This window comes from Pristiophorus japonicus, chromosome 2 (genome assembly GCF_044704955.1).
Source record: "Pristiophorus japonicus isolate sPriJap1 chromosome 2, sPriJap1.hap1, whole genome shotgun sequence".
NCBI classification, from domain to species: domain Eukaryota; kingdom Metazoa; phylum Chordata; class Chondrichthyes; family Pristiophoridae; genus Pristiophorus; species Pristiophorus japonicus.
Genome location: NC_091978.1, coordinates 374060270 through 374083001, shown reverse-complemented (window position 1 = coordinate 374083001; position 22732 = coordinate 374060270). Strand labels below are relative to the sequence as shown.

At 48.4% G+C, this 22732-nt stretch overlaps 1 protein-coding gene across 1 annotated transcript in view; it reads left to right on the top strand.

Annotated features, from left to right (window-relative positions):
- Positions 1 to 22732, top strand: part of gne (glucosamine (UDP-N-acetyl)-2-epimerase/N-acetylmannosamine kinase) — a 57621-nt gene that overhangs the window by 29229 nt on the left and 5660 nt on the right. The window contains exons 3-10 of the mRNA XM_070873161.1: positions 330 to 482; positions 4133 to 4345; positions 9160 to 9247; positions 11243 to 11453; positions 12868 to 12997; positions 13882 to 14103; positions 16748 to 16930; positions 18178 to 18294. Coding sequence (XP_070729262.1) covers positions 330 to 482; positions 4133 to 4345; positions 9160 to 9247; positions 11243 to 11453; positions 12868 to 12997; positions 13882 to 14103; positions 16748 to 16930; positions 18178 to 18294 — 1317 coding nt within the window. The remainder of the gene's footprint in view (positions 1 to 329; positions 483 to 4132; positions 4346 to 9159; positions 9248 to 11242; positions 11454 to 12867; positions 12998 to 13881; positions 14104 to 16747; positions 16931 to 18177; positions 18295 to 22732) is intronic.

The following is a 22732-nucleotide window of genomic DNA, read 5'->3' as shown; positions in this document are numbered from 1 at the left end:
GCCCATCACCGTGTCCCTGGGCTGTGCAGCTCAGCAACGATGGTGGATGTTGACGCCTGTTAGAAAGTAGGCTAAGTTAATCATACATCGTCTGCCAGTGTGATTTAAACATTAATTTCAGACTCTTTTGTAGATTTAGAGGGGCAACAGTATTTTCACTATTTTAAAATGTGATGGTTTTGGAAATATTTCAGACTGATGCTATTCCAATAAGTGCTGCATGAACCAGTAATATCCTTCTTGTGCAAAATTTACAAACACAGTTACAAGTATTGCATCAGTACCTCTCCTGGCATGAATTGTGTTATGGATTGTCTCTGTTTTTGTAGGTGCAGATGTGACCCCTCGGGAGTATATCGTGGCTTTGCAGCATCCCGTTACTACCAACATCAAACATTCCATCAAGATGTTTGAGCTTACGCTCGATGCTCTGATAACCTTTGGCAAACGTACCTTGATTCTGTTTCCCAACATTGACGCAGGTGGGCAGGAAGTCCTTAAGTGTGCATGTCATTTCAAACTCCACCACTGTTGTGTTTGCAATTAGTGAGCGAAACCCCCAGCACTGAACCTTGTGAATTGTGTAAAATAACAGGTCTAAAATCAAATTTCAAATATTAGATTAAGACACTCCCTAGCCTCCGCCTACAACTGCAGAAAGACCCAGTTGTTGTTCCAGTGCTAAACTTGCAGATGACAGTAAGTTGGGCAATATCTGTGCTGACCAACCAATGAAGTTTGGTGCAAACAAACAAAGTGCTGCATGTAGGGGGGAGTTGAAAGGTACTCGGGATATTGGTCGACATGTCAGTGACTTCCCCCTGTAACGTGTACAAATACACTGTGGGACCCAGGAGTAGGAATGCCTCTCCATGCATCAGGCCAGTTCCAACCATCACCAGTCTCTCATCCACTTTATCAAATGCCCTCTTAAACTGTTAGAATGATCCCTGCTACCACTGTCCCCGGGTGGTCTGTCCAACATGTTCACCGCCGTCTGCTGGAAGAATTCAAAAAACATCCAGCCCCCCTGTTGAAAAATCTAAGAAATTCAGTTACCCCTTTAATACCATTCTGTAGTGTACATGCTGACACGTGACGGAGCACTTTACCGGGGGGGGGGGGATAGTGAGTGTGGGGGGGGGGTGGGATAGTGAGTGTGGGAGGGGGGGGGCAGATAGTGAGTGGAGTGGATAGTGAGTGTGGGGGGGGGGGGGGGAATAGTGAGTGTGGGGGGGGGGGGGGATAGTGAGTGGAGTGGATAGTGAGTGTGGGGGGGGGGGGGAATAGTGAGTGGAGTGGATAGTGAGTGTGGGGGGGGGGGGGATAGTGAGTGTGGGGGGGGGGGGGGGGATAGTGAGTGGAGTGGATAGTGAGTGTGGGGGGGGGGAGAATAGTGAGTGTGGGGGGGGGGGTGGATAGTGAGTGGAGTGGATAGTGAGTGTGGGGGGGGGGGGGGATAGTGAGTGTGGGGGGGGGGGGGATAGTGAGTGGAGTGGATAGTGAGTGTGGGGGGGGGGGGATAGTGAGTGTGGGGGGGGGGGGATAGTGAGTGGAGTGGATAGTGAGTGTGGGGGGGGGGGATAGTGAGTGTGGGGGGGGGGATAGTGAGTGTGGGGGGGGGGGGATAGTGAGTGGAGTGGATAGTGAGTGTGGGGGGGGGGATAGTGAGTGTGGGGGGGGGGGATAGTGAGTGGAGTGGATAGTGAGTGTGGGGGGGGGGGATAGTGAGTGTGGGGGGGGGGGGGGGGGATAGTGAGTGTGGGGGGGGGGGATAGTGAGGAGGAGTGGATAGTGAGTGTGGGGGGGGGGGATAGTGAGTGTGGGGGGGGGGGGGATAGTGAGTGGGAGTGGATAGTGAGTGTGGGGGGGGGGGATAGTGAGTGGAGTGGGATAGTGAGGTGGGGGGGGGGATAGTGAGTGTGGGGGGGGGGGATAGTGAGTGTGGGGGGGGGGGAGGGGATAGTGAGTGTGGGGGGGGGGGGTGGGGGGGATAGTGAGTGTGGGGGGGGGGGGGAGTGGGGGTGAGTGGAGTGGGTGAGTGAGGTGGGGGGGGTGTGGGGGGGGGGGGGGGGGGGATAGAAGGGGAGTGTGGGGGGGGGGGATAGTGAGTGGAGTGATTAGTGGGTGTGGGGGGGGGGATAGGGGTGTGGTGGAGTGGATAGTGAGTGTGGGGGGGGGGATAGTGAGTGTGGGGGGGGGGATAGTGAGTGTGGGGGGGGGGGGATAGTGAGTGGAGTGGATAGTGAGTGTGGGGGGGGGGGATAGTGAGTGTGGGGGGGGGGATAGTGAGTGGAGTGGATAGTGAGTGTGGGGGGGGGGGGGATAGTGAGTGTGGGGGGGGGGGGATAGTGAGTGGAGTGGATAGTGAGTGTGGGGGGGGGGGTAGTGAGTGTGGGGGGGGGGATAGTGAGTGTGGGGGGGGGGGATAGTGAGTGTGGGGGTGGGGGGGAGTGGGTGTGGATAGTGAGTGTGGGGGGGGGGGGGGGGATAGTGAGTGTGGGGGGGGGGGGATAGTGAGTGGAGTGGATAGTGAGTGTGGGGGGGGGGGGATAGTGAGTGGAGTGGATAGTGAGTGTGGGGGGGGGGGGATAGTGAGTGGAGTGGATAGTGAGTGTGGGGGGGGGGGGATAGTGAGTGGGAGTGGATAGTGAGTGTGGGGGGGGGATAGTGAGTGGAGTGGGTAGTGAGTGTGGGGGGGGGGGATAGTGAGTGGAGTGGTAGTGAGTGTGGGGGGGGGGGATAGTGAGTGGAGTGGATAGTGAGTGGGGGGGGGGGGGATAGTGAGTGGAGTGGATAGTGAGTGTGGGGGGGGGGGATAGTGAGTGGAGTGGATAGTGAGTGTGGGGGGGGGGGGATAGTGAGTGGAGTGGATAGTGAGTGTGGGAGGGGGGGGATAGTGAGTGGAGTGGATAGTGAGTGTGGGGGGGGGGGATAGTGAGTGGAGTGGATGAGTGTGGGGGGGGGGGATAGTGAGTGGAGTGGATAGTGAGTGTGGGGTGGGGGGGGATAGTGAGTGGAGTGGATAGTGAGTGTGGGGGGGGGGGGGGATAGTGAGTGGAGTGGAGTGGATAGTGAGTGTGGGAGGGGGGGGGATAGTGAGTGGAGTGGATAGTGAGTGTGGGGGGGGGGGGATAGTGAGTGGAGTGGATAGTGAGTGTGGGAGGGGGGGGATAGTGAGTGGAGTGGATAGTGAGTGTGGGGGGGGGATAGTGAGTGGAGTGGATAGTGAGTGTGGGGGGGGGGATAGTGAGTGGAGTGGATAGTGAGGGGGGGGATAGTGAGTGTGGGGGGGGCAGTGGATAGTGAGTGCGGGGGGGGGATATAGTGAGTGTGGGAGGGGGCAGTGAGTGCGGAGGGCGAAGAGGGGGCAATGGATAGGGTGGGGGGATAGTGAGTGGAGAGAGGGTTGTGGGGGATGTGTACATAGGAAGAGGATCCGGAGGGGCCAAATACCCAAGGTGGAGGGTTTCGGGGACATTGTTTGAGGAAGGAGGGAGGTGACAGGCAGAGGTGGTGAGGGAGAGAATTCCAGAGGGAGGGAACAAGGTCGCTGAAGGAGCGACCTCTGAGTGGATTGGAGGGATTTGGGGAACAAATAATAATCCAACTAATTCCTGCAATTGCAATACATTTCTGCCCCTACACCCATTCCAAACTATTGGAAGATTAGGATTGTAAATATACAATCTTCTTTTTGCTTTAGGTTCTTGTTTTAAATCTGTCTGGACAACAGGAAAAGAGGTGTATTTGTGATCACTTTGTCTAATTGCTTGTTAATACTGGAACACTGAATGATGTACACAGCTGCCGATATCTTTTGAATCCCGATTAAATATTCACAGCCTTTGCTTCATTTCGGAGCATGAATACTCAGTTCCTGAAGCGGCCCGCCCTAAAACACAACTTTAGTTTTATATCTTTTCATAAGGAGTGTGTGCATTTTGAAACCTAACCAGCATTTATGAATATTTAACTTGATCACTTTCAATAAAGTAATATGTTTGCTTTCGGTAAACATGCCACAAGATTACACTCTGTAAATTTGTCCGCTGGCTTTGTACATTAAATGATGTTTTAAAATGTTGCTATCTGTTAGCTGATTGCATCAATTCTTATTTCCACTTTGCAGGAAGTAAAGAAATGGTGCGAGTGATGAGAAAGAAAGGGATTGAACAGAATCCAAATTTCCGGGCAGTGAAGCATATTCCTTTTGAACAGTTTATCCAAATGGTTGCACATGCTGGGTTAATGATCGGTAACAGCAGTTGTGGGGTGCGGGAAGCAGGTGCGTTTGGAACACCTGTCATCAACTTAGGAACTCGCCAAACCGGGCGTGAAACAGGTAAACTGGCACAGGACAAATCCAGTGACGATGGACTTCTTCATATTTCCTCAAGCTGGTGAATGTTTGTGTTCATTGAAGTACACTGGGAAATGGAGGGAGGAGGAACCTGCCTGTAGATATGTAGATAGCACCTCATTGCACAGAGCAGGCAGGCAGGGCCTCACTTTAGCTCCTCATTCGGCAGCGGCACAATGCCACAGTGGACCTTGAGCCCACAGCCTTCTGACTCAGACCAAAGTGCCACCAACGGCCCCAGACTAGCTACTTATGGTCAAGGCCAAGCGCTGCCAGATCAGGTGTGGCACAGACAAACGCACAGCCAGGCTCTCTCTGCCCAGCCCTGTGCTACACTCGTGTGACATTTTCCCATTTCTGTATCAGGAATCTTCAGCCACTATCAATTGGGTTGACCAGAATCCCATGCAACAACAACAACTTGTATTTATATAGCGCCTTTAACGTAGTGAAACGTCCCAAGGCGCTTCACAGGAGTATTTTTGGATATTCAGGGAATCTTGAGGGATATGGGGATAGTGCAGGTAAGTGGATTTGAGGTCGAAGATGGCGGAGCAGGCTCGAGGGGCCGAATGGCCTACTCCTGCTTATATTTCTTGCGTTCCTATTGTGAGATTAAAAAAATTAACACCAAGCCACATAAGGAGAAATCAGGAAGGTAGGTTTTAAGGAGCATCTTGAAGGAGGAAAGAGAGGTAAAGAGGCGGAGAGGTTTAGGCAGGGAGTTCCAGAGCTTGGGGCCCAGGCAACAGAAGGTATGGCCACCAATGGTTGAGCGATTATAATCAGGGATGCTCGAGGGAGGGGGGATGGTTGTGGGGCTGGAGGAGATTACAGAGATAGGGAGGGGCGTGGCCATGGAGGGATTTGAAAACAAGGATGAAATTGAGATGTTGCTTAACCGGGAGCCACTGTAGGTCAAGGAGCACAGGGGGTGATGGGTGAGCGGGACGGTGCAAGTTAGGACACGGGTGGCCGAATTTTGGATCATCTCTAGTTTACATAGGGTAGAATGTGGGAGGCCAGCCGGGAGTGCATTAGAATAATGAAGCCTAGAGGTTTCAACGGCACAGATGAGGCCTTCAGCAGCGGATGAGCTGAGGCAAGGGCAAAAACGGGCGATGTTATGGAGGTGGGAATAGGCGGTCTTAGTTATGCTGCGGATATGTGGTTGAAAGCTCATTTCAGGGTCAAATATGACACCAAGGTTGTGAACAGTCTTGTTCAGCCTTAGACAGGAGTTGGGGAGAGGGATGGAGTCAATGGCTAGGTATCGGAGTTTGTGGCAGGGATCGAAAACAATGGCTTTGGTCTTCCTAATATTCAGGGGCATTTGACAATTCAGAAGGATAGACAGAAAGGAAAAGGAGTTTGGGGTAGCTCTGTTAATAAAGGATGAGATCAGTGCGTTAATGAGAAATTATATTGGCTCAGAAGATCAAGATGTAGAATCAGTTTGGGTGGAGATAAAAAATAATAAGGGGAAGAAGTCACTGGTAGACATAGTCTATAGGCCCCCTAACAGTAGCTGCACTGTTGGACGGAGTATAAATCAAGAAATAATGGAGGCTTGTAATAAAGGAACGGCAATAATCATGGGCGATTTTAATCTTTAAATTGATTAAACAAATCAAATTGGCCAAGGTAGCCTTGAGGAAGAGTTCATCGAGTGTATCCGGGATAGTTTTCTTGAACAATACGTTGCGGAACCCATCAGGGAGCAGGCTATCTTAGATCTGGTACTGTGTAATGAGACAGGATTAATACATTTTCTCCTAGTAAAGGATCCTCTGGGATTGAATGACCATAACATGGTTGAATTTCAAATTCAGTTGGAGGGTGAGAAAGTTGGATCTCAAACCAGTGGCCTAAGCTTAAATAAAGGAGACTACAAAGGTATGGGGGCAGAGTTGACTAAAGTGGACTGGAAAATAGATTAAAGAGTGGGATGGTTGATGAGCAGTGGCAGACATTTAAGGAGATATTTCATAACTCTCAACAAAAATATATCCCAATGAGAAGGAAAAACTTTTAAGAGCAGGGATAACCATCCGTGGCTAACTAAGGAAATAAGGGAGGGTATCAAATTGAAAACAAGGGTATACAATGTGGCCAAGACTAGTGGGAGGCCAGAGGATTGGGAAACTTATAAAAGCCAGCAAAGAACGACTAAAAAATATAATAAAGGGAGGGAAGATAGATTATGAGATTAAACTAGCAAGAAATATAAAAACAGATAGTAAGAGTTTCTACAGTACATAAAAAGGAAAAGAGTGGCTAAAGTAAATGTTGGTCCCCTGGAGGATGAGACTGGGGAATTAATAATGGAGAACAGGGAAATGGCAGAGACTTTGAACAAATATTTTGTATCGGTCGTCACGGTAAAAACATCCCAATACTGGATAATCAAGGGGCTATAGGGAGGGAGGAACTTAATACTATCACTATCACTAATGAAGTAATACTCGGTAAAATAATGGGACTAAAGGTGGACAAGTCCCCTGGACCTGATGGCCTACATCCTCGAGTCCAAAAAGAAGTAGCTGCAGAGATAGTGGATGCATTGATTGTAATCTACCATCATTCCCTGGATTCTGGGGCGGTTCCAGCGGATTGAAAAACTGCAAATGTAACGCCCCTATTTAAAAAAGGAGGCAGACAGAAAGCAGGAAACTATAGACCAGTTAGCCTTCGTTGGGAAAATGCTGGAGTCCATTATTAAGGAAGCAGTAGCAGGACATTTGGAAAAGCATAATTCAATCAAGCAGAATCAGCATGGTTTTATGAAAGGGAAATCATGTTTGACAAATTTGCTGGAGTTCTTTGAGGATGTAACGAGCAGGGTGGATAAGGGGGAACCAGTGGATGTGATGTATTTGGATTTCCAGAAGGCATTCGATAAGGTGCCACATAAAAGGTTACTGCACAAGGCAAAAGCTCACGGGGTTGGAGGTAATGTATTAACATGGATAGAGGATTGGCTAACTAACAGGAAACAGAGAGCCGGGATAAATGGGTCATTCTCCAGTTGGTAAACAGTGACTAGTGGGGTGTCGCAGGGATCGGTGTTGGGGCCTCAACTATTTACAATCTATATTAATGACTTGGATGAAGGGACCGAGTGTAATGTAGCCAAGTTTGCTGATGATACAAAGATGGGTGGGAAAATAATGTGTGAGGAGGGCACAAAAAATCTGCAGAGGGATATAGACAGGCTCAGTGAGTGGGCAAACATTTGGCAGATGGAGTATAATGTGGGAAAGTGTGAGGTTATCCACTTTGGCAGAAAAAATAAGAAAGCATATTATTATTAAGTGAAGGATATGCTGATGGGGTGAGATGAAGTCGGGAGAGAGGAGGCTGGTGTGGAACATAAAGACTGGCAGGGAACGGTGGGCACTGTTTCTGTGCCGTACACTCGATGTAAGTCCGTCAGTCTACAAGGTGCAGATAAATTGCAACATCACATATTTGACAAAAGCACAAACTCTGCTTGAGGCAAGGACTCGAGGCAGAAGAGAGCAGGTGAACAATATAGATGGAACTATTTTACATGGGATGCTAAATATGGGGACCAGTCTGCAAGGTGGATAGTGTCAAGTTCAAAAGGGAACTGGATAAATATTTGGCAGAAAAAGCAGAAGTATCAGAGATAACCCAGTATATATTTATAATTTTGGGAACAGCTAAATGCACTACAATGGTCCCTTGTCCTTTACATCCCCACGTTTCGTAGAACGGGAAAGGCCTGATACAAATAAAATCCCCTTTATTCTGAGACACTGTGTCTTATCCTCGATAAAGCACACACCACTCATCTGCCCAGTGAATGTTTCCACTTCCTAAACCATCCATCAATATATTCTATTCATACATGGAATAGAAGGATAAGCTACACAAAAGCAAAATACTGTGGACGCTGGAATCTGGAATAAAAACAGAAAATGCTGGAAATCTCAGCGGGTCAGGCAGCGTCTGTGGAGAGAGAAACAGAGTTAACGTTTCAGGTCGATGACCCTCTGTCAGAACAGATTTATGCATCTCAATAAGGTCTCCCCTCAACAACCTCATAAATCTCCTCTGTAGTGCAATTACATCTTTCCTGTAATGTGGTGACCAGAACTGCACGCAGTACTCCAGCTGTGGCCTAACTGGTGCTTTATAGAGTTGAAGCAAAACCTCCTTGCTCTTGTATTCTGTGCCTTGGCTAATAAAGGCAAGTATTCCGTACGCCTTCTTAACCACCTTATCTACCTGTCCCGCTACCTTCAGGGATCTGTGGACCTGCACTCCCAGGTCCCTCTGTTCCTCTACACTTCTCAGTATCCTACCATTTAAGGTGTATTCCCTTTCCTTGTTAGCCCTCCCCAGATGCATTACCTCACACTTATCCGTATCACTGCTCTGCCCATCTGACCAGTTGATTGATATCTTCCTGCAGTCTGCAGCTTTCTTCTTCATTATCAACCACAGTCGATTTTAGTATCATCTGCAAACTTCTTAATCATACCCCTTACATTCAAGTCTAGATCATTGATATATACCACAAAAAGCAAGGGACCGAGTATTGAACCCTGAAAAACCCCACTGTAAACAGCTTTCGTATCTGGTTGGTTTAGGAAATGGAAAGATAAGCGAGTCGGGTGAGGAGCAGAAAGGTGGGAGGGGGCTGGTGTGGAGCACCAACCAGTGGGGCCGAATGGCCTGTTCCTGCGCCGTATACTCCATGTAATAGTTAATAAACAGTTATGTTTGTGTAACAAGGGCTTTTATTTTCTGTTCTTTAACTGCCTCAGGTGAAAACGTTCTCCATGTGCGAAATGCTGACAGTCAGGATAAAATATTGCATGCCCTGAAGCTCCAGTTTGGGAAACTGTATCCTTGGTACGTCCATTGTTTCACTTTTCAACTTGATATTGCACCTCAGGTTGTTCTCTGGCCATCGCACTAAATCAAGGAGCCGGGCGAGCTGCGCTCCGGTGGGTATGGGGCCGTGGGTACGGGGCCGGGGGTACGGTGGGTGCGGGTCCGGGGGTACGGGGCCGGGAGTGGGGCCGGGGGTGCGGGGCCGGGTGTACGGTGGGTGCGGGGCCGGGGGTACGGGGCCGGGGGTATGGTGGGTGCGGGACCGGGGGAATGGGGCCGGGAGTGGGGCCGGGTGTACGGGGCCGGGGGTACGGTGGGTGCGGGGCCGGGGGTACGGTGGGTGCGGGGCCGGGGGTACGGGGCCGGGGGTGCGGGCCGGGGGTGCGGGGCCGGGTGTACGGTGGGTGCGGGGCCGGAGGAGTGGGGCCGGGTGTACGGGGCCGGGGGTACGGGGCCGGGAGTGGGGCCGGGGGTACGGGGCCGGGGGAGTGGGGCCGGGGGAGTGGAGCCGGGTGTACGGGTGCGGGGCCGGGTGTACGGGGCCGGGGGTGCGGGGCCGGGTGTACGGGGCCGGGGGTGCGGGGCCGGGGGTACGGGGCCGGGAATGGGGCCGGGGGTACGGGGCCGGGGGAGTGGAGCCGGGGGTATGGGTGCGGGGCCGGGTGTACGGGGCCGGGGGTGCGGGGCCGGGTGTACGGGGCCGGGGCCGGGGGTGCGGGGCCGGGTGTACGGGGCCGGGGGTGCGGGGCCGGGTGTACGGGGCCGGGGGAGTGGGGCCGGGGGAATGGGTATGGGGCCGGGGTGCCGGGCTCTGCTGCTTCCTTTCCTTAGAGAGCACGAATCGGACACTTATGGAGCTAACGCCGGGGACTTTGACAGATTTTGGGGTGGGCAGGAGTGGAAAAAGCTGCGGGATGCATTTCCACCGCCACGGGAATGATGGCAGAGACCAAATGTGAAAAGTTCATGACGGGAATACGTCATGCTCCATGTTTGCTGTCAACAGCTTAGCCCCACTGACCATTAGGAGTGCGATTGTGTTGCGAAGGAGGAAGATTAGCATGTCCAAACAAAAGGGCCACTGTGCCTAATGCAACCAAATAGCTTGTTGAGGTGCTTTTTGTTTAATTTTGTAAAAACAAGTAAAACAAAAGCTTTCGTCAGGCCTGTGCCCAAGGTCACACTGTGCTGCAACGGGTCAGCAGGGTAACACTGCAAGGTGCTCGCCACTGAAGTCATAATGAACCTGACTGTAGCCGGTCAGTTGGCATCGGGGCAGGGGGAGATGGGTAGGCCCCAAGCCTGCACCATCACCACTTCCAATCTGGCACGTTTCCGATCAAACAGTCCAGGCCTATGTGCCGGCTGCATCCTACTTGTCGAGGCGGCGGTGGGGGGGGGGGGGAGGTATCCTGAGCAAGGGGCAAGGGGGCATCACCTTAAAATTAGAGCCAGGCCGTTCAGGGGCGATGTCAGCAAAGGGTGGTGGAAACCTGGAACTCTCCTCGCCCCCACCACCCCACCCGCCTAAAAAAGCTGCTGAGGCCGGGGGTCAATTGAAAATGTCAAAACTGAGATTGATAGATTTTTATTGGATTAAGGATTACGGACCTAAGGCGGATCGATGGAGTTAATGTACAGATCAGCCATGATCTCATTGAATGGCAGCACAGGCTCGGGGGGCTGAATGGCCTCCTCCTGTTCCTATGGCAACAGGCTCGGGGGGGCTGAATGGTCTCCTCCTGTTCCTATGGTAACAGGCTTGGAGGGCTGAATGGCCTCCTCCTGTTCCTATGGCAACAGGCTCGGGGGGCTGAATGGCCTCCTCCTGTTCCTATGGTAACAGGCTCGGGGGCTGAATATTTGTAAAGAGCATAAAAGGGGGGAGCTGCAGGGGAGAGGGGAGTCGGAATGGATGAGCTAAGATGGGCCAAATTGTCTTCCTCTTCTGTATCTATCTTGGGAAACCAATGTTTGAGGAATCTGCCATAATGAATATCTTTCCATTTAAAGTTCCAAGATCTATGGTGACGGAAATGCAGTTCCACGGATCTTGAAGTTCCTGAAATCAATAGACATCAGCGAGCCTTTGCAGAAGAAGTTTTGTTTCCCACCGGTGAAAGACATCATCTCCCAAGATATTGACCACATTCTGGAAACACAGAGTGCCTTGGCTGTTGATTTAGGAGGAACAAATCTCCGAGTGGCTATTGTCAGCATGAAGGTAATAGTCCTTCACCGTCCTCGGGCAGGGAGCATTTGCACAAATCTTCGTCCATCAGCACGGATCTTTGTCACCTCGATACAACAACTACTGCCACTACAACATTTATAGGGCACCTTTAATGTAACAAAGCTTCACGGAGGCATAATCAGAAATAAATGGACTCCAAGCGAAAGAATAAGATATTCGGAGGCATGATGGACAGCTGGGTTTTACAGGGGGGGGGGGGGGTGCGATGGAGGAGCTGAGGTTGCTGCCACTGGTGGGGTGAAGGGAGGGGGAAATGCCTCAAAGACCAGAGTTGGTGCAACGGAGAGATCTTGGGTAAATTAGAGAGATAATGGTAAGACACTGAGGAGTGTAGAGGAACAAAGGGACCTGGGAGTGCAGGTCCACAGATCCCTGAAGGTAGCAGGCCAGGTAGATAAGGTGGTTAAGAAGGCATACGGGATACTTGCCTTTATTAGTCAAGGCACAGAATACAACAGCGGGGAGGTTATGCTTGAACTGTATAAAACACTGGTTCGGTCACAGCTGGAGTACTGCGTGTAGTTCTGATCATCACATTACAGTAAGGACATGATTGCACTGGAGAGGGTGCAGAGGAAGTTTGCGAGGATGGAGGATGTTGCTGGGACTGGAGAATTTTAGCTATGAGGACAGATTAGATAGACTGGGTTTGTTTTCCTTGGAACAGAGGAGGCTGAGGGGAGACCTCATTGAGGTGTACGAAATATTGAGGGGCCGAGATAGAGTGGATAGAGGGCCTATTTCCCTTAGCAGAAGAGGGGTCAACAATTTGGGAGCATAAATTTAAAGGAATTGGTAGAAGGTTTAGAGGCAATTTAGGGGAAATGTTTTCACCCAGAGGGTGATGGGGGTCTGAAACTCACGGCCTGAAAGGGTGGTAGAGGCAGAAACCCTCATCACATTTAAAAAGTACTTGGATGTGCACCTGAAGTGCCGTGACCTACAGGGCTACGGATCAGTGGGATTAGGCCAGGTAGCCCCTTGTCGGCCAGCGTGGACGTAATGAGCCGAATGGCCTCCTTCCGTGCTGTAAATTGCTCTGATTCTATAAAGATGGGCAAAACCATGAAGGGATTAAACCACTCGGATGAGAATTTTAAATTGGAGTCATTAGGTAATCGGGAACCAGGAGTGATAGGCGAGCAGGACGGTGCAGGATAGAGTACAGGCAGCAACGGTTTGGATGAGCTGCAGTTTATGGAGGATGGGCTCATGGTGGCAATTGCTTTCCCTAACTCCCAACCATGAGCACAGAGCACACCCCAATTGTCCAGCTCTTTGCTAATTCACAACAGAAACTGATTTCACACTGCGGACTCGAGAGGGGCAGGGCGTTTTCTTCGATCATTAACAGAATGATTTGTGTCTTTACTTTTTTTTTCAGGGTGAAATCATAAAGAAATATATTCAGGCCAATCCCAAAACGTACAATGAAAGGTTTGAGTTGATTCTGAAGATGTGTTCAGAGGCGGCAGCAGAATCAGTGAATCTTAACTGCAGGATCCTTGGCGTCGGTAAGGGTAGAGTCTAGGCTTGGTGTAGTTATCAGTTGATAGAAATAGTCAGGCATGTCCATTCCGAGCTTGAGTTACAAGAAGTTAGCAAGTACATGACCTGTGAGTGTGAACATTGTGAGCCAGTTAATTTACATCATAGGGTCCCAGTGTCATTCACCCATTCCTGACACACCATTCAACTCCTGCCCTCCGTCTTGTGTGACGTTTGGAGTTCCACACGACAGGAAGATATTTAACATACTACAGATGTATATATATTAACAGTATCCACTTCCTGATTTATACATTAAACTGCGAATCAAATTATTGTAATTGGCAAGAGGTTTAGAGGGGATTTGAGGAGAATTTTTTTCACCGAGAGTGGTGGGGGTCTGGAACTCACGGCCTGAAAGGGTGGTAGAGGCAGAAACCCTCACCACATTTAAAAAGTACCTGGGTGTGCACCTGAAGTGCCGTAACCTACAGGGCTACGGACCCAGAGCTGGAAAGTGGGATTAGGCTGGGTAGCTCTTGGTCGGCCGGCACGGACACGATGGGCCGAATGCCCTCCTTCCGTGCTGTAAATTTCTGAGATTCTATTGTCATTCAGCACAGATATTTAGATTGCTGTCCAGTCCTTGTTTTGTTTCGAAGGTGAAATAAAAGGAATAAAGAAGATTATGTTCAGTCCTAATCAATAGATCAGATTTGGGAGAATTTAGAAACATAGAAACATAGAAAACAGGTGCAGGAGTAGGCCATTCGGCCCTTCTAGCCTGCACCGCCATTCAATGAGTTCATGGCTGAACATGCAAACTTTCTCGCCATACCCCTTTGCATGGAGTTAGAGGATGTTTCGACCCTTCTGTGGTATTTAATTACATTTGTGTTTCGTTCTTCAGGCATTTCGACCGGTGGCCGTGTGAACCCTTATGAAGGAGTCGTGGTTCACTCTACCAAACTTATTCAGGAATGGGTCTCGGTGGATCTGCGCACACCAATATCAGACGCCCTTCACCTGCCAGTATGGGTCGACAATGACGGCAACTGCGCTGCTTTGGCAGAAAAAAAGTTTGGCCGTGGCAAAGGAGTGCAAAGTTTTGTAATGGTGATCACTGGCACAGGTGAGGCACAGATAGCGGCAAGTTAAACCATCAGACCCTGCACAGCCAGCTCCACGCGCTTGTTTTAAAGTGGGTAAAAGAATACTTGACTTTTTCCATTTCCTGTTGGCAACAGTCAATAACCAGTTTCCCCAGTGCCCGCACTATGCTTGACATCCTGCAGATATTGTCAGATACTGCCAAGGCTGTCTAATCGGACTAGCCCTACTTGTCTAGGGTTAGGCAGCCAGAAGCCCAAGGTTGCATAGTGCCTAAAGTGATCTGTTCAATTATATTTTTTGAAGAAGTTACAAAGTTGATGGATGAGGGACGCCCAGTAGACATTGTCTACTTAGATTTCCACAAAGCTTTCGACAAGATACTGCACAAGAGGCTTGTCTGTGAGATCAGAGCCTCTGGTATTAGTGAAATATAGTGACCTGGATACTGAACTGGCTGACAGGACTCAGGCAAAGAGTAGTTATAGATGGATTTGGATCTGTTTGGAGACCGCTCACCAGTGGTGTCCCGCAGGGATCAGTGCTGGGATCGTTTCTTTTTACTATTTTTATTAATGATCGGGATTCAGGGGTTGGAGGCACAATCTGCAAATTTGCCGATGATACCAAGATCTGTGCGAGTGCTCGAACTGTAGAAGAGGCTCGTCTGATTCAGGCAGATCTTAATGTGTTGGGAGACTGGGCTCAAGATTAGAAAAAGATGTATAACTTCGTAAGTGCAGTGTTATGCATGTGGGCAGGGCAAATGCTCAACATTCATACACCCTCCAGGGAAAGGCATTAAAGATGATGGAGATAGAAAGAGATTTGGGCATTCTAGTGCATACATCCTTAAAGGTGCACAAGCAATGCCGTGCAGCGATAGTTGGAGCAAATAGGGTGCTGGAGTGTATCCATAGGACAATTGAGTATAACACGAGGCGTAGAGTTCTGTCCTTGTACAAGGCCTTAGTCAGGCCACACTTGGAATACTGTGTCCAGTTTTGGTCTCCTCACATAGTGGGTGATATTGAGGCTCTGGAAAGGGTGCAGAGAGGGCCACTAGACTAAGTCCAAGTCTAAAGAGGCGGAGAGATTTAAGGAGGGAGTTCCAGAGCTTCGGGCCCAGGCAACAGAAGGCACGGCCACCAATGGTGGAGCGATTATAATCAGGGATACTCAAGAGGGCAGAATTAGAGGAGTGCAGACATCTCGTGGGGGGAAGGGGAGGGGGGCGGGGAGTTGTGGGGCTGGAGGAGATTCCAGAGATAGGAAGGGGCTATAAATAGAGCTGGAGCGGCAGGCCCTGGAACATCATGGGCGAAGGAGCGGCGAATGAGGGTGCGGGGCCCAGGAGAGGCGAGGGCCCAGGGGCAGCACGGGCCCAGCCCACACTGCGATGTGTGAGCACTAGGTCCGTGCAGCAGAGCTGGTCTCCAGTCGTCCTGGTTAACCCTTGCCACTGGACCAAGACCTCGCTCTGTCAAGCCCCGTGTGGTGGCTGGTGTGCAACGGTCACCCCACGTTAAAAAAATCCACACACAGGCATCTTCCTCCCTCTCAATTGGAATTCAGGACTGGAACATCGGGTCCTTCATCGAAACACCTGTGAACTCTTGTGGAAGCAAGTCATCCTCGTTCGAGGGACCGCCGATGATGATGACTTCTCAGCCCTGTCGGTAACGTCTGTCACTACGTGCTTTTAAAAAGAAATGTTACGCAGATGGCAAAATTTGGCAGATGGAGTGTAATATTGGAAAGTGTGAGGTCATGCACTTTGGCAGAAAAAAATCAAAGAGCAAGTTATTATTTAAATGGAGAAAGATTGCAAAGTGCTGCAGTACAGCGGGACCTGGGGGTACTTGTGCATGAAACACAAAAGGATGGTATGCAGGTACAGCAAGTGATCAGGAAGGCCAATGGAATCTTGGCCTTTATTGCAAAGGGGATGGAGTATAAAAGCAGGGAAGTCTTGCTCCAGTTATACAGGGTATTGGTGAGGCCACACCTGGAATACTGTGTGCAGTTTTAGTTTCCATATTTACAAAAGGATATACTTGCTTTGGAGGCAGTTCAGAGAAGGTTCACTCGATTGATTCCGGGGATGAGGGGATTGACTTATGAGGAAAGGTTGAGTAGGTTGGGCCTCTACTCATTGGAATTCAGAAGAATGAGAGGTGATCTTATTGAAACGTATAAGATTATGAGGGGCTTGACAAGGTGGATGCAGAGAGGATGTTTCCACTGATGGAGACTAGAACTAGGGGGCATGGTCTTAGAATAAGGGGCCACCCATTTAAAACTGAGATGAGGAGAAATTTCTTCTCTCAGAGGGTTGTAAATCTGTGGAACTCGCTGCCTCAGAGAGCTGTGGAAGCTGGAACATTGAATAAAGTTAAGACAGAAATAGACAGTTTCTTAAACGATAAGAGGATAAGGGGTTAAGGGGAGCGGGCAGGGAAGTGGAGCTGAGTCCATGATCAGATCAGCCATAATCGTATTAAATGGCGGAGCAGGCTCGAGGGGCTGTATGGCCTACTCCTGCTCCTATTTCTTATGTTCTTATGCTGTGACTATGAAGTGTCAAATGAAGTTTATTTTTGAGAATTAGAAATTCAAGTGAAAAGGGATGTTCACTGACCCAAGAGAGAATTTTCTTCCATTAGGAATCGGAGGCGGAATCATCCACAATAACAAACTGATTCATGGCAGCATGTTCTGTGCTGCTGAGCTGGGTCACATCATGGTGTCACTGGACGGACCTGAATGTATGTGTGGGAGCAAGGGCTGTGTAGAGGCCTACGCCTCGGGGATGGCACTGCAGAGAGAGGCGAAAAGATTACACGACGGTAAGTGCTGTACCACTTCCAAAGAGACAAATATTTTTTAGCTTAACAAGGTGATGGATATCACGGCTTCAAATGGGTGCCTAACCAGCTGGATTAAGAAACTGTCTTAAATGCACAATTGTGATAAGTCTAGAACCTAGAGCAGGCACGTGGGCCACATAGGTGGTGTGTGTGTACCTCGGCAGCTCTGGTCAGATCGAAGGTTTAAGTCTATATTCCTGTTGATTTGCACTATTATCTGATTTAAAATTTACCCACACTCTGGAACTGGGAGCTGTCCTTTTCGAACCTCCAGACCCCTCGCTCAAACAGCATAAATCAGCAAATAAGAAATGTAAGCACAAATTGGCCTGAGGTGCCCCAAGTGCATGGCCACTTACCAAGCCTCGGGGGCTACAGTCCATCCACAGGTCACAGTTTGCAGATCCCTGGAGCAACCTGCCTTGTGTCAGTTCAGCTTCATCTGTGGGACAACAGAACTTGTCCTAATTTAGTTATTTTGGATTTTCTTATATAAAACAGAAAATGCTGGAAATACTCAGTGGGTCAGGCAGCATCTGTGGAGAGAGAAACAGAGTTAACGTTTCAGGTCGAAGACTCTTCATCAGAGCCTTTCGTCACTGGCCTGAAACATTAACTCTGTTTCTCTCTCCACAGATGCTACCTGACCCACTGAGTATTTCCAGCATTTTCTGTTTTTATTTCAGATTCCAGCATCCGCAGTATTTTGCTTTTGAATTTTCTTACTCTTGTTTGGACGGTTTTGTGGCCTGCGACAGTGGGGAAGATACTGAGCCAGCACTACCCTGTCTCAGTTCAGTGCAGTTGGAGCAGAGCCAGCATCACGTTAAGTGGAGTTGGGGCAAAGTGAAACCGACTCCTATAGAGCTCCAGTTTGTTGCAAATCAATTTGTTTGAAAATCTAGAAGCTGTAAAGGAGTGGGATATGTGGGAACTAACTGCATTGTGGAGTTACTGATCATGGCAGTGCTGTTGTGGGACAGAGATCAGAGATTGGGTGCTTCCCCACTGGGAACCCAGAGTCGCTCACTGGCACTCTCTCATTCCCCCTTAATGTCTCTAGAGTGGCATTGACAGAGGGCTGGATACAGGTAGAGCACTTCTACCGCAACAATATGTCAGCATTTACCCCCAGGTGTGAAGTATACGATGTACACAATTCCTAATTCATTAGTCTGAATTCATTATTAAAAGCTCACTGTAATTTTTCTCTTTTCCTCTTTCAGAAGATTTGCTGATGGTGGAAGGGATGGCGATCAAAAATGATGAACCAGTAACTGCAGTTCACCTCATTCAAGCAGCCAAACTAGGGAGCATCGCAGCACAGAATGTGCTCCAAACAGGTAATACACGGCACAAGGTTTACATTGTAGAAAGTTATAAAGGGAAGGTATACACTGCGGTATGGTGTACGCTGCAGTACACTGCGGTACGGTGTACACTGCGGTACGGTGTACACTGTAGTATACTGCGGTACAGTGTACGGTATGGTGTACACTGCGGTACAGTGTACGGTATGGTGTACACTGCGGTGCAGTGCACACTGAGGTGCGGTACAGTGTGCGGTATACACTGCGGTGCAGTGCACACTGCGGTATACACTGCAATACACATGTATGGTGTGGTGTACACTGCGGTATGCAGTATTGATACTCTCGCAATTCCATCACCATCGCGAGAGATGGGATTTCAGAGAGAAACAAAGCTGCACTCGCAATGGAATGCCTAAATCTCAGGATCTTTGCGGGGGGAAATACGCAGCTTTGCACATGCGCAAATCCCATATTTGTTTCCGAGATTTAGGCATTTCTGGAATCGGCAGTTAAGTCACGGACCTCGTGTCTTCAGTCACAGTCTGCTAAAATATTTCTCGGGACCTTGCTCCAAGTTGTTGGCTACTCTTTGTGTCATTTCTGGAACACGAATCAATTGCAATGTGAGGTGATAATGATCCCAAACAAGGCATTCGCTCTCAAAACCGACTGACAGAAATCTCCTTCAAACCTGGACGTTTCTTTCCTTTATTTGGACAGCCGCCAATTCTCGGAATTAATTTTGTGGCAGTAATCTAATCTGATTAGAGTAGGGGTATGATTAAGAAGTTTGCAGATGATACTAAAATCGGCCGTGTGGTTGATAATGAAGTAAGCTGTAGACTGCAGGAAGATATCAATGTACTGGTCAGGTGGGCAGAACAGTGGCAAATGGAATCCCATCCGGAGAAGTGTGAGGTAATGCATTTGGGGAGGTCTAACAAGGCAAGGGAATACACATTAAATGGTAGGTCACTGAGAAATGTAGAGGAACAAAGGTATCTTGGAGTGCAGGTCCACAGATCCCTGAAGGTAGCAGGCCAGGTAGATAAGGTGGTTAAGAAGGCATTTGTGATACTTGCCTTTATTAGCCGAATCAAAGAATATAAGAGTAGGGAGGTTATGCTTGAACTGTATAAAACACTGGTTAGACCACAGCTGGAGTACTGCGTGCAGTTCTGGTCACCACATTACAGGAACGATGTGATTGCACTGGAGAGGGTGCAGAGGAGATTTATGAGGATGTTGCCTGGACTGGAGAATTTTAGCTATGAGGAAAGATTGGATAACTGGGTTTGTTTTCTTTGGAACAGAGGAGGCTGAGGGGAGACCTGTTTGAGGTGTATAAAATTATGAGGGGCCTGGAGAGAGTGGATAGGAAGTACCTGTTTCCCTTAGCAGAGGGGTCAACAACCAGGGGGCATAGATTTAAAGTAATTGGGGGGAGGTTTAGAGGGATTTGAGGAGAAATCTTTGCACCCAGAGGATGGTGGGGGTCTGGAACATAAAGAACATAAGAATTAGGAACAGGAGTAGGCCATCTAGCCCCTCGAGCCTGCTCCGCCATTCAACAAGATCATGGCTGATCTGGCCGTGGACTCAGCTCCACTTACCCGCCCGCTCCCCATAACCCTTGATTCCCTTATTGGTTAAAAATCTATCTATCTGTGACTTGAATATATTCAATGAGCTAGCCTCAACTGCTTCCTTGGGCAGAGAATTTCACAGATTCACAACCCTCTGGGAGAAGAAATTCCTTCTCAACTCGGTTTTAAATTGGCTCCCCCATATTTTGAGGCTGTGCCCCCTAGTTCTAGTCTCCCCAACCAGTGGAAACAATCTCTCTGCCTCGATCTTGTCTATCCCTTTCATTATTTTAAATGTTTCTATAAGATCACCCCTCATCCTTCTGAACTCCAACAAGTAAAGACCCAGTCTACTCAATCTATCATCATAAGGTAACCCCCTCATCTCCGGAATCAGCCTAGTGAATCATCTCTCTACCCCCTCCAAAGCTAGTATATCCTTCCTTAAGTAAGGTGACCAAAACTGCACGCAGTACTCCAGGTGCGGCCTCACCAATACCCTGTACAGTTGCAGCAGGACCTCCCTGCTTTTGTACTCCATCCCTCTCGCAATGAAGGCCAACATTCCATTCGCCTTCCTGATTACCTGCTGCACCTGCAAACTAACTTTTTGGGATTCATGCACAAGGATCCCCAGGTCCCTCTGCACCGCAGCATGTTGTAATTTCTCCCCATTCAAATAGTATTCCCTTTTTTTGTTTTTTTTCCCCAAGGTGGATGACCTCACACTTTCCGACATTGTATTCCATGCCTCACTGCCTGAAAGGGTGGTAGAGGCAGAAACCCTCACCACATTTAAAAAGTATTTGGAATTGCACTTCAAAAGTGCCGTAACCTACAGGGCTACGGACCAAGAGCTGGAAAGTGGGATTAGGCTGGATAGCTCTTTGTCGGCCGGCACGAACACAATGGGCTGAATGGCCTGTGCTGTAAATTTCTATGATTCTATGATGGATTCAGACGATATAGCAAAACACAAGCAGATTACAAGTGTAATTTAAAACCCCAATTGTGCTTCATGCCATGAAATGACTTTAGGATACATATTTATATCAAAAGTACCCTTGGTTTGAGGGAGTGATTTAATTCTGCTTCAGAGATACAGACTGTTAATTCTCTCCTTGGAGTTGCAGTATGATAACTGTCTCATTGGAGAAAGAAACAGTTCTTTAATTTATTTAATTGAAATCCTTTGTGCACTGTATCAGTTTATACGGACCATATGCAATTGTGATGAGTGGACTAAATCTGACTTTCTGTCTTTCTCATTGTATATTTTGAAGTGTCGCACGGTGAGCTTTATAAAGTAACAGTGTGAACAGAGGTGTTACAGTGGTCGAGGATGGTTTAATGCCCTCCCTGTCCTGTTGTAAGAGTTATATCGTGTTGCAGATGTGAAGCTGGACAGAGACGGTAGCCTGGAAATCATTCCCAGTAGACACACATCTCTCTGGGGAGTGGTTCTCAACAGCCAAGAGTGTCCGTGATTTGCGCATCTCCGATTTTAATCGCTTCACCATTAACGGCTATACCTTCAGTTGCCTCGACGCTGGAATTTTCTCCCTGCCTCTCTAACTCCCTCTCCTTTAACACGCTCCTTAAAACCTACCTCCTGTCCTAATATCTCCTTCTGTGGCTCGGTTTGTTTGAGAACGCTCGGACATTTTCAGTATGTGAAAGGCATAATATAAATTGTTGTTGCCCAAGGACAGATACTGTGGTAGACTGATGAGGACTGTAGATAGTTTACTGTGCAATAAAGGGTTAATTAATAACCTTGTAGTAAAGAGGCCTTTAGGGAAGAGTGACCATAATATGATAGAATTTTATATTAAGTTTGAAAGTGATTTAGTTAAATCCGAAACTAGGGTCTTAAATCTAAATAAAGCAAACTATGTAGGTATGAGGCGAGTGTTGGCTAAGGTGGTAGATTGGAAAACTACATTCCTTTAAGGCACAAAAACCCCACAGGAAAAGTGGTCCAACCGGGCTAACAAGGGAAGTTAAAGATAGTATTGGCTCAAAGGAAGAGGCTTATAATGTTGCCAAAAAGAGCAGTAAGCCTGAGGGTTGGGAGGATTTTAGAATTCAGCAAAGGAGGACCAAGAAATTGATAAAGAAAGGGAAAATAGAATATGAGAGTAAACTAGCGAGAGACATAAAAACAGACAGTAAAAGCTTCTATAGGTATGTAAATAGGAAAAGATTAGCAAAAGTAAATGTGGGTCCCTTACAGGCTGAGACAGGAGCAATTATAACGGGGAATAAGTAAGTAGCAGAGAAATTAAACATATACTTTGTGTCTGTCTTCACAGAAGATGCCAAAAACCTCCCGGAAATAGTAGGGAACCAAGGGTCTCGCGAGAATGAGGAACTGAAAGAAATTAGTATTAGTAAAAAATAGTACTGGAGCAATTAATGGGATTGAAAGCCAGTAAATCCCCTGGACCTGATGGTCTATATCTGGAGCTTTGAAGGAGGTGGCTACAAAGATAGTGGATGCATTGGTTGTCATCTTCCACAATTAAATAGATTCTCGAACTATTCCCATAGATCGGAAGGTAGAAAATGTAATCCCACTATTTAAGAAAAGAAGGAGAGAGAAAATTGGGAACTACAGACCAGTTAGCCTGACATCAGTCGTAGGGAAAATGCTAGATTCTACTATTATGGATGTGGTAACAGGGCACTTAGAAAATAACAATAGGATCGGGCAGAGTCAGCACGGATTTATGAAAGGGAAATCATGTTTGACAAATCTGTTAATTTTTTGAGGATGTAACTAGCAGAATAGATAAGGGGGAACCAGTGGATGTGGTGTATTTGGATTTTCAGAAGGCATTCGATAAGGTGCCACACAATGTTATTAAACAAAATGAGGG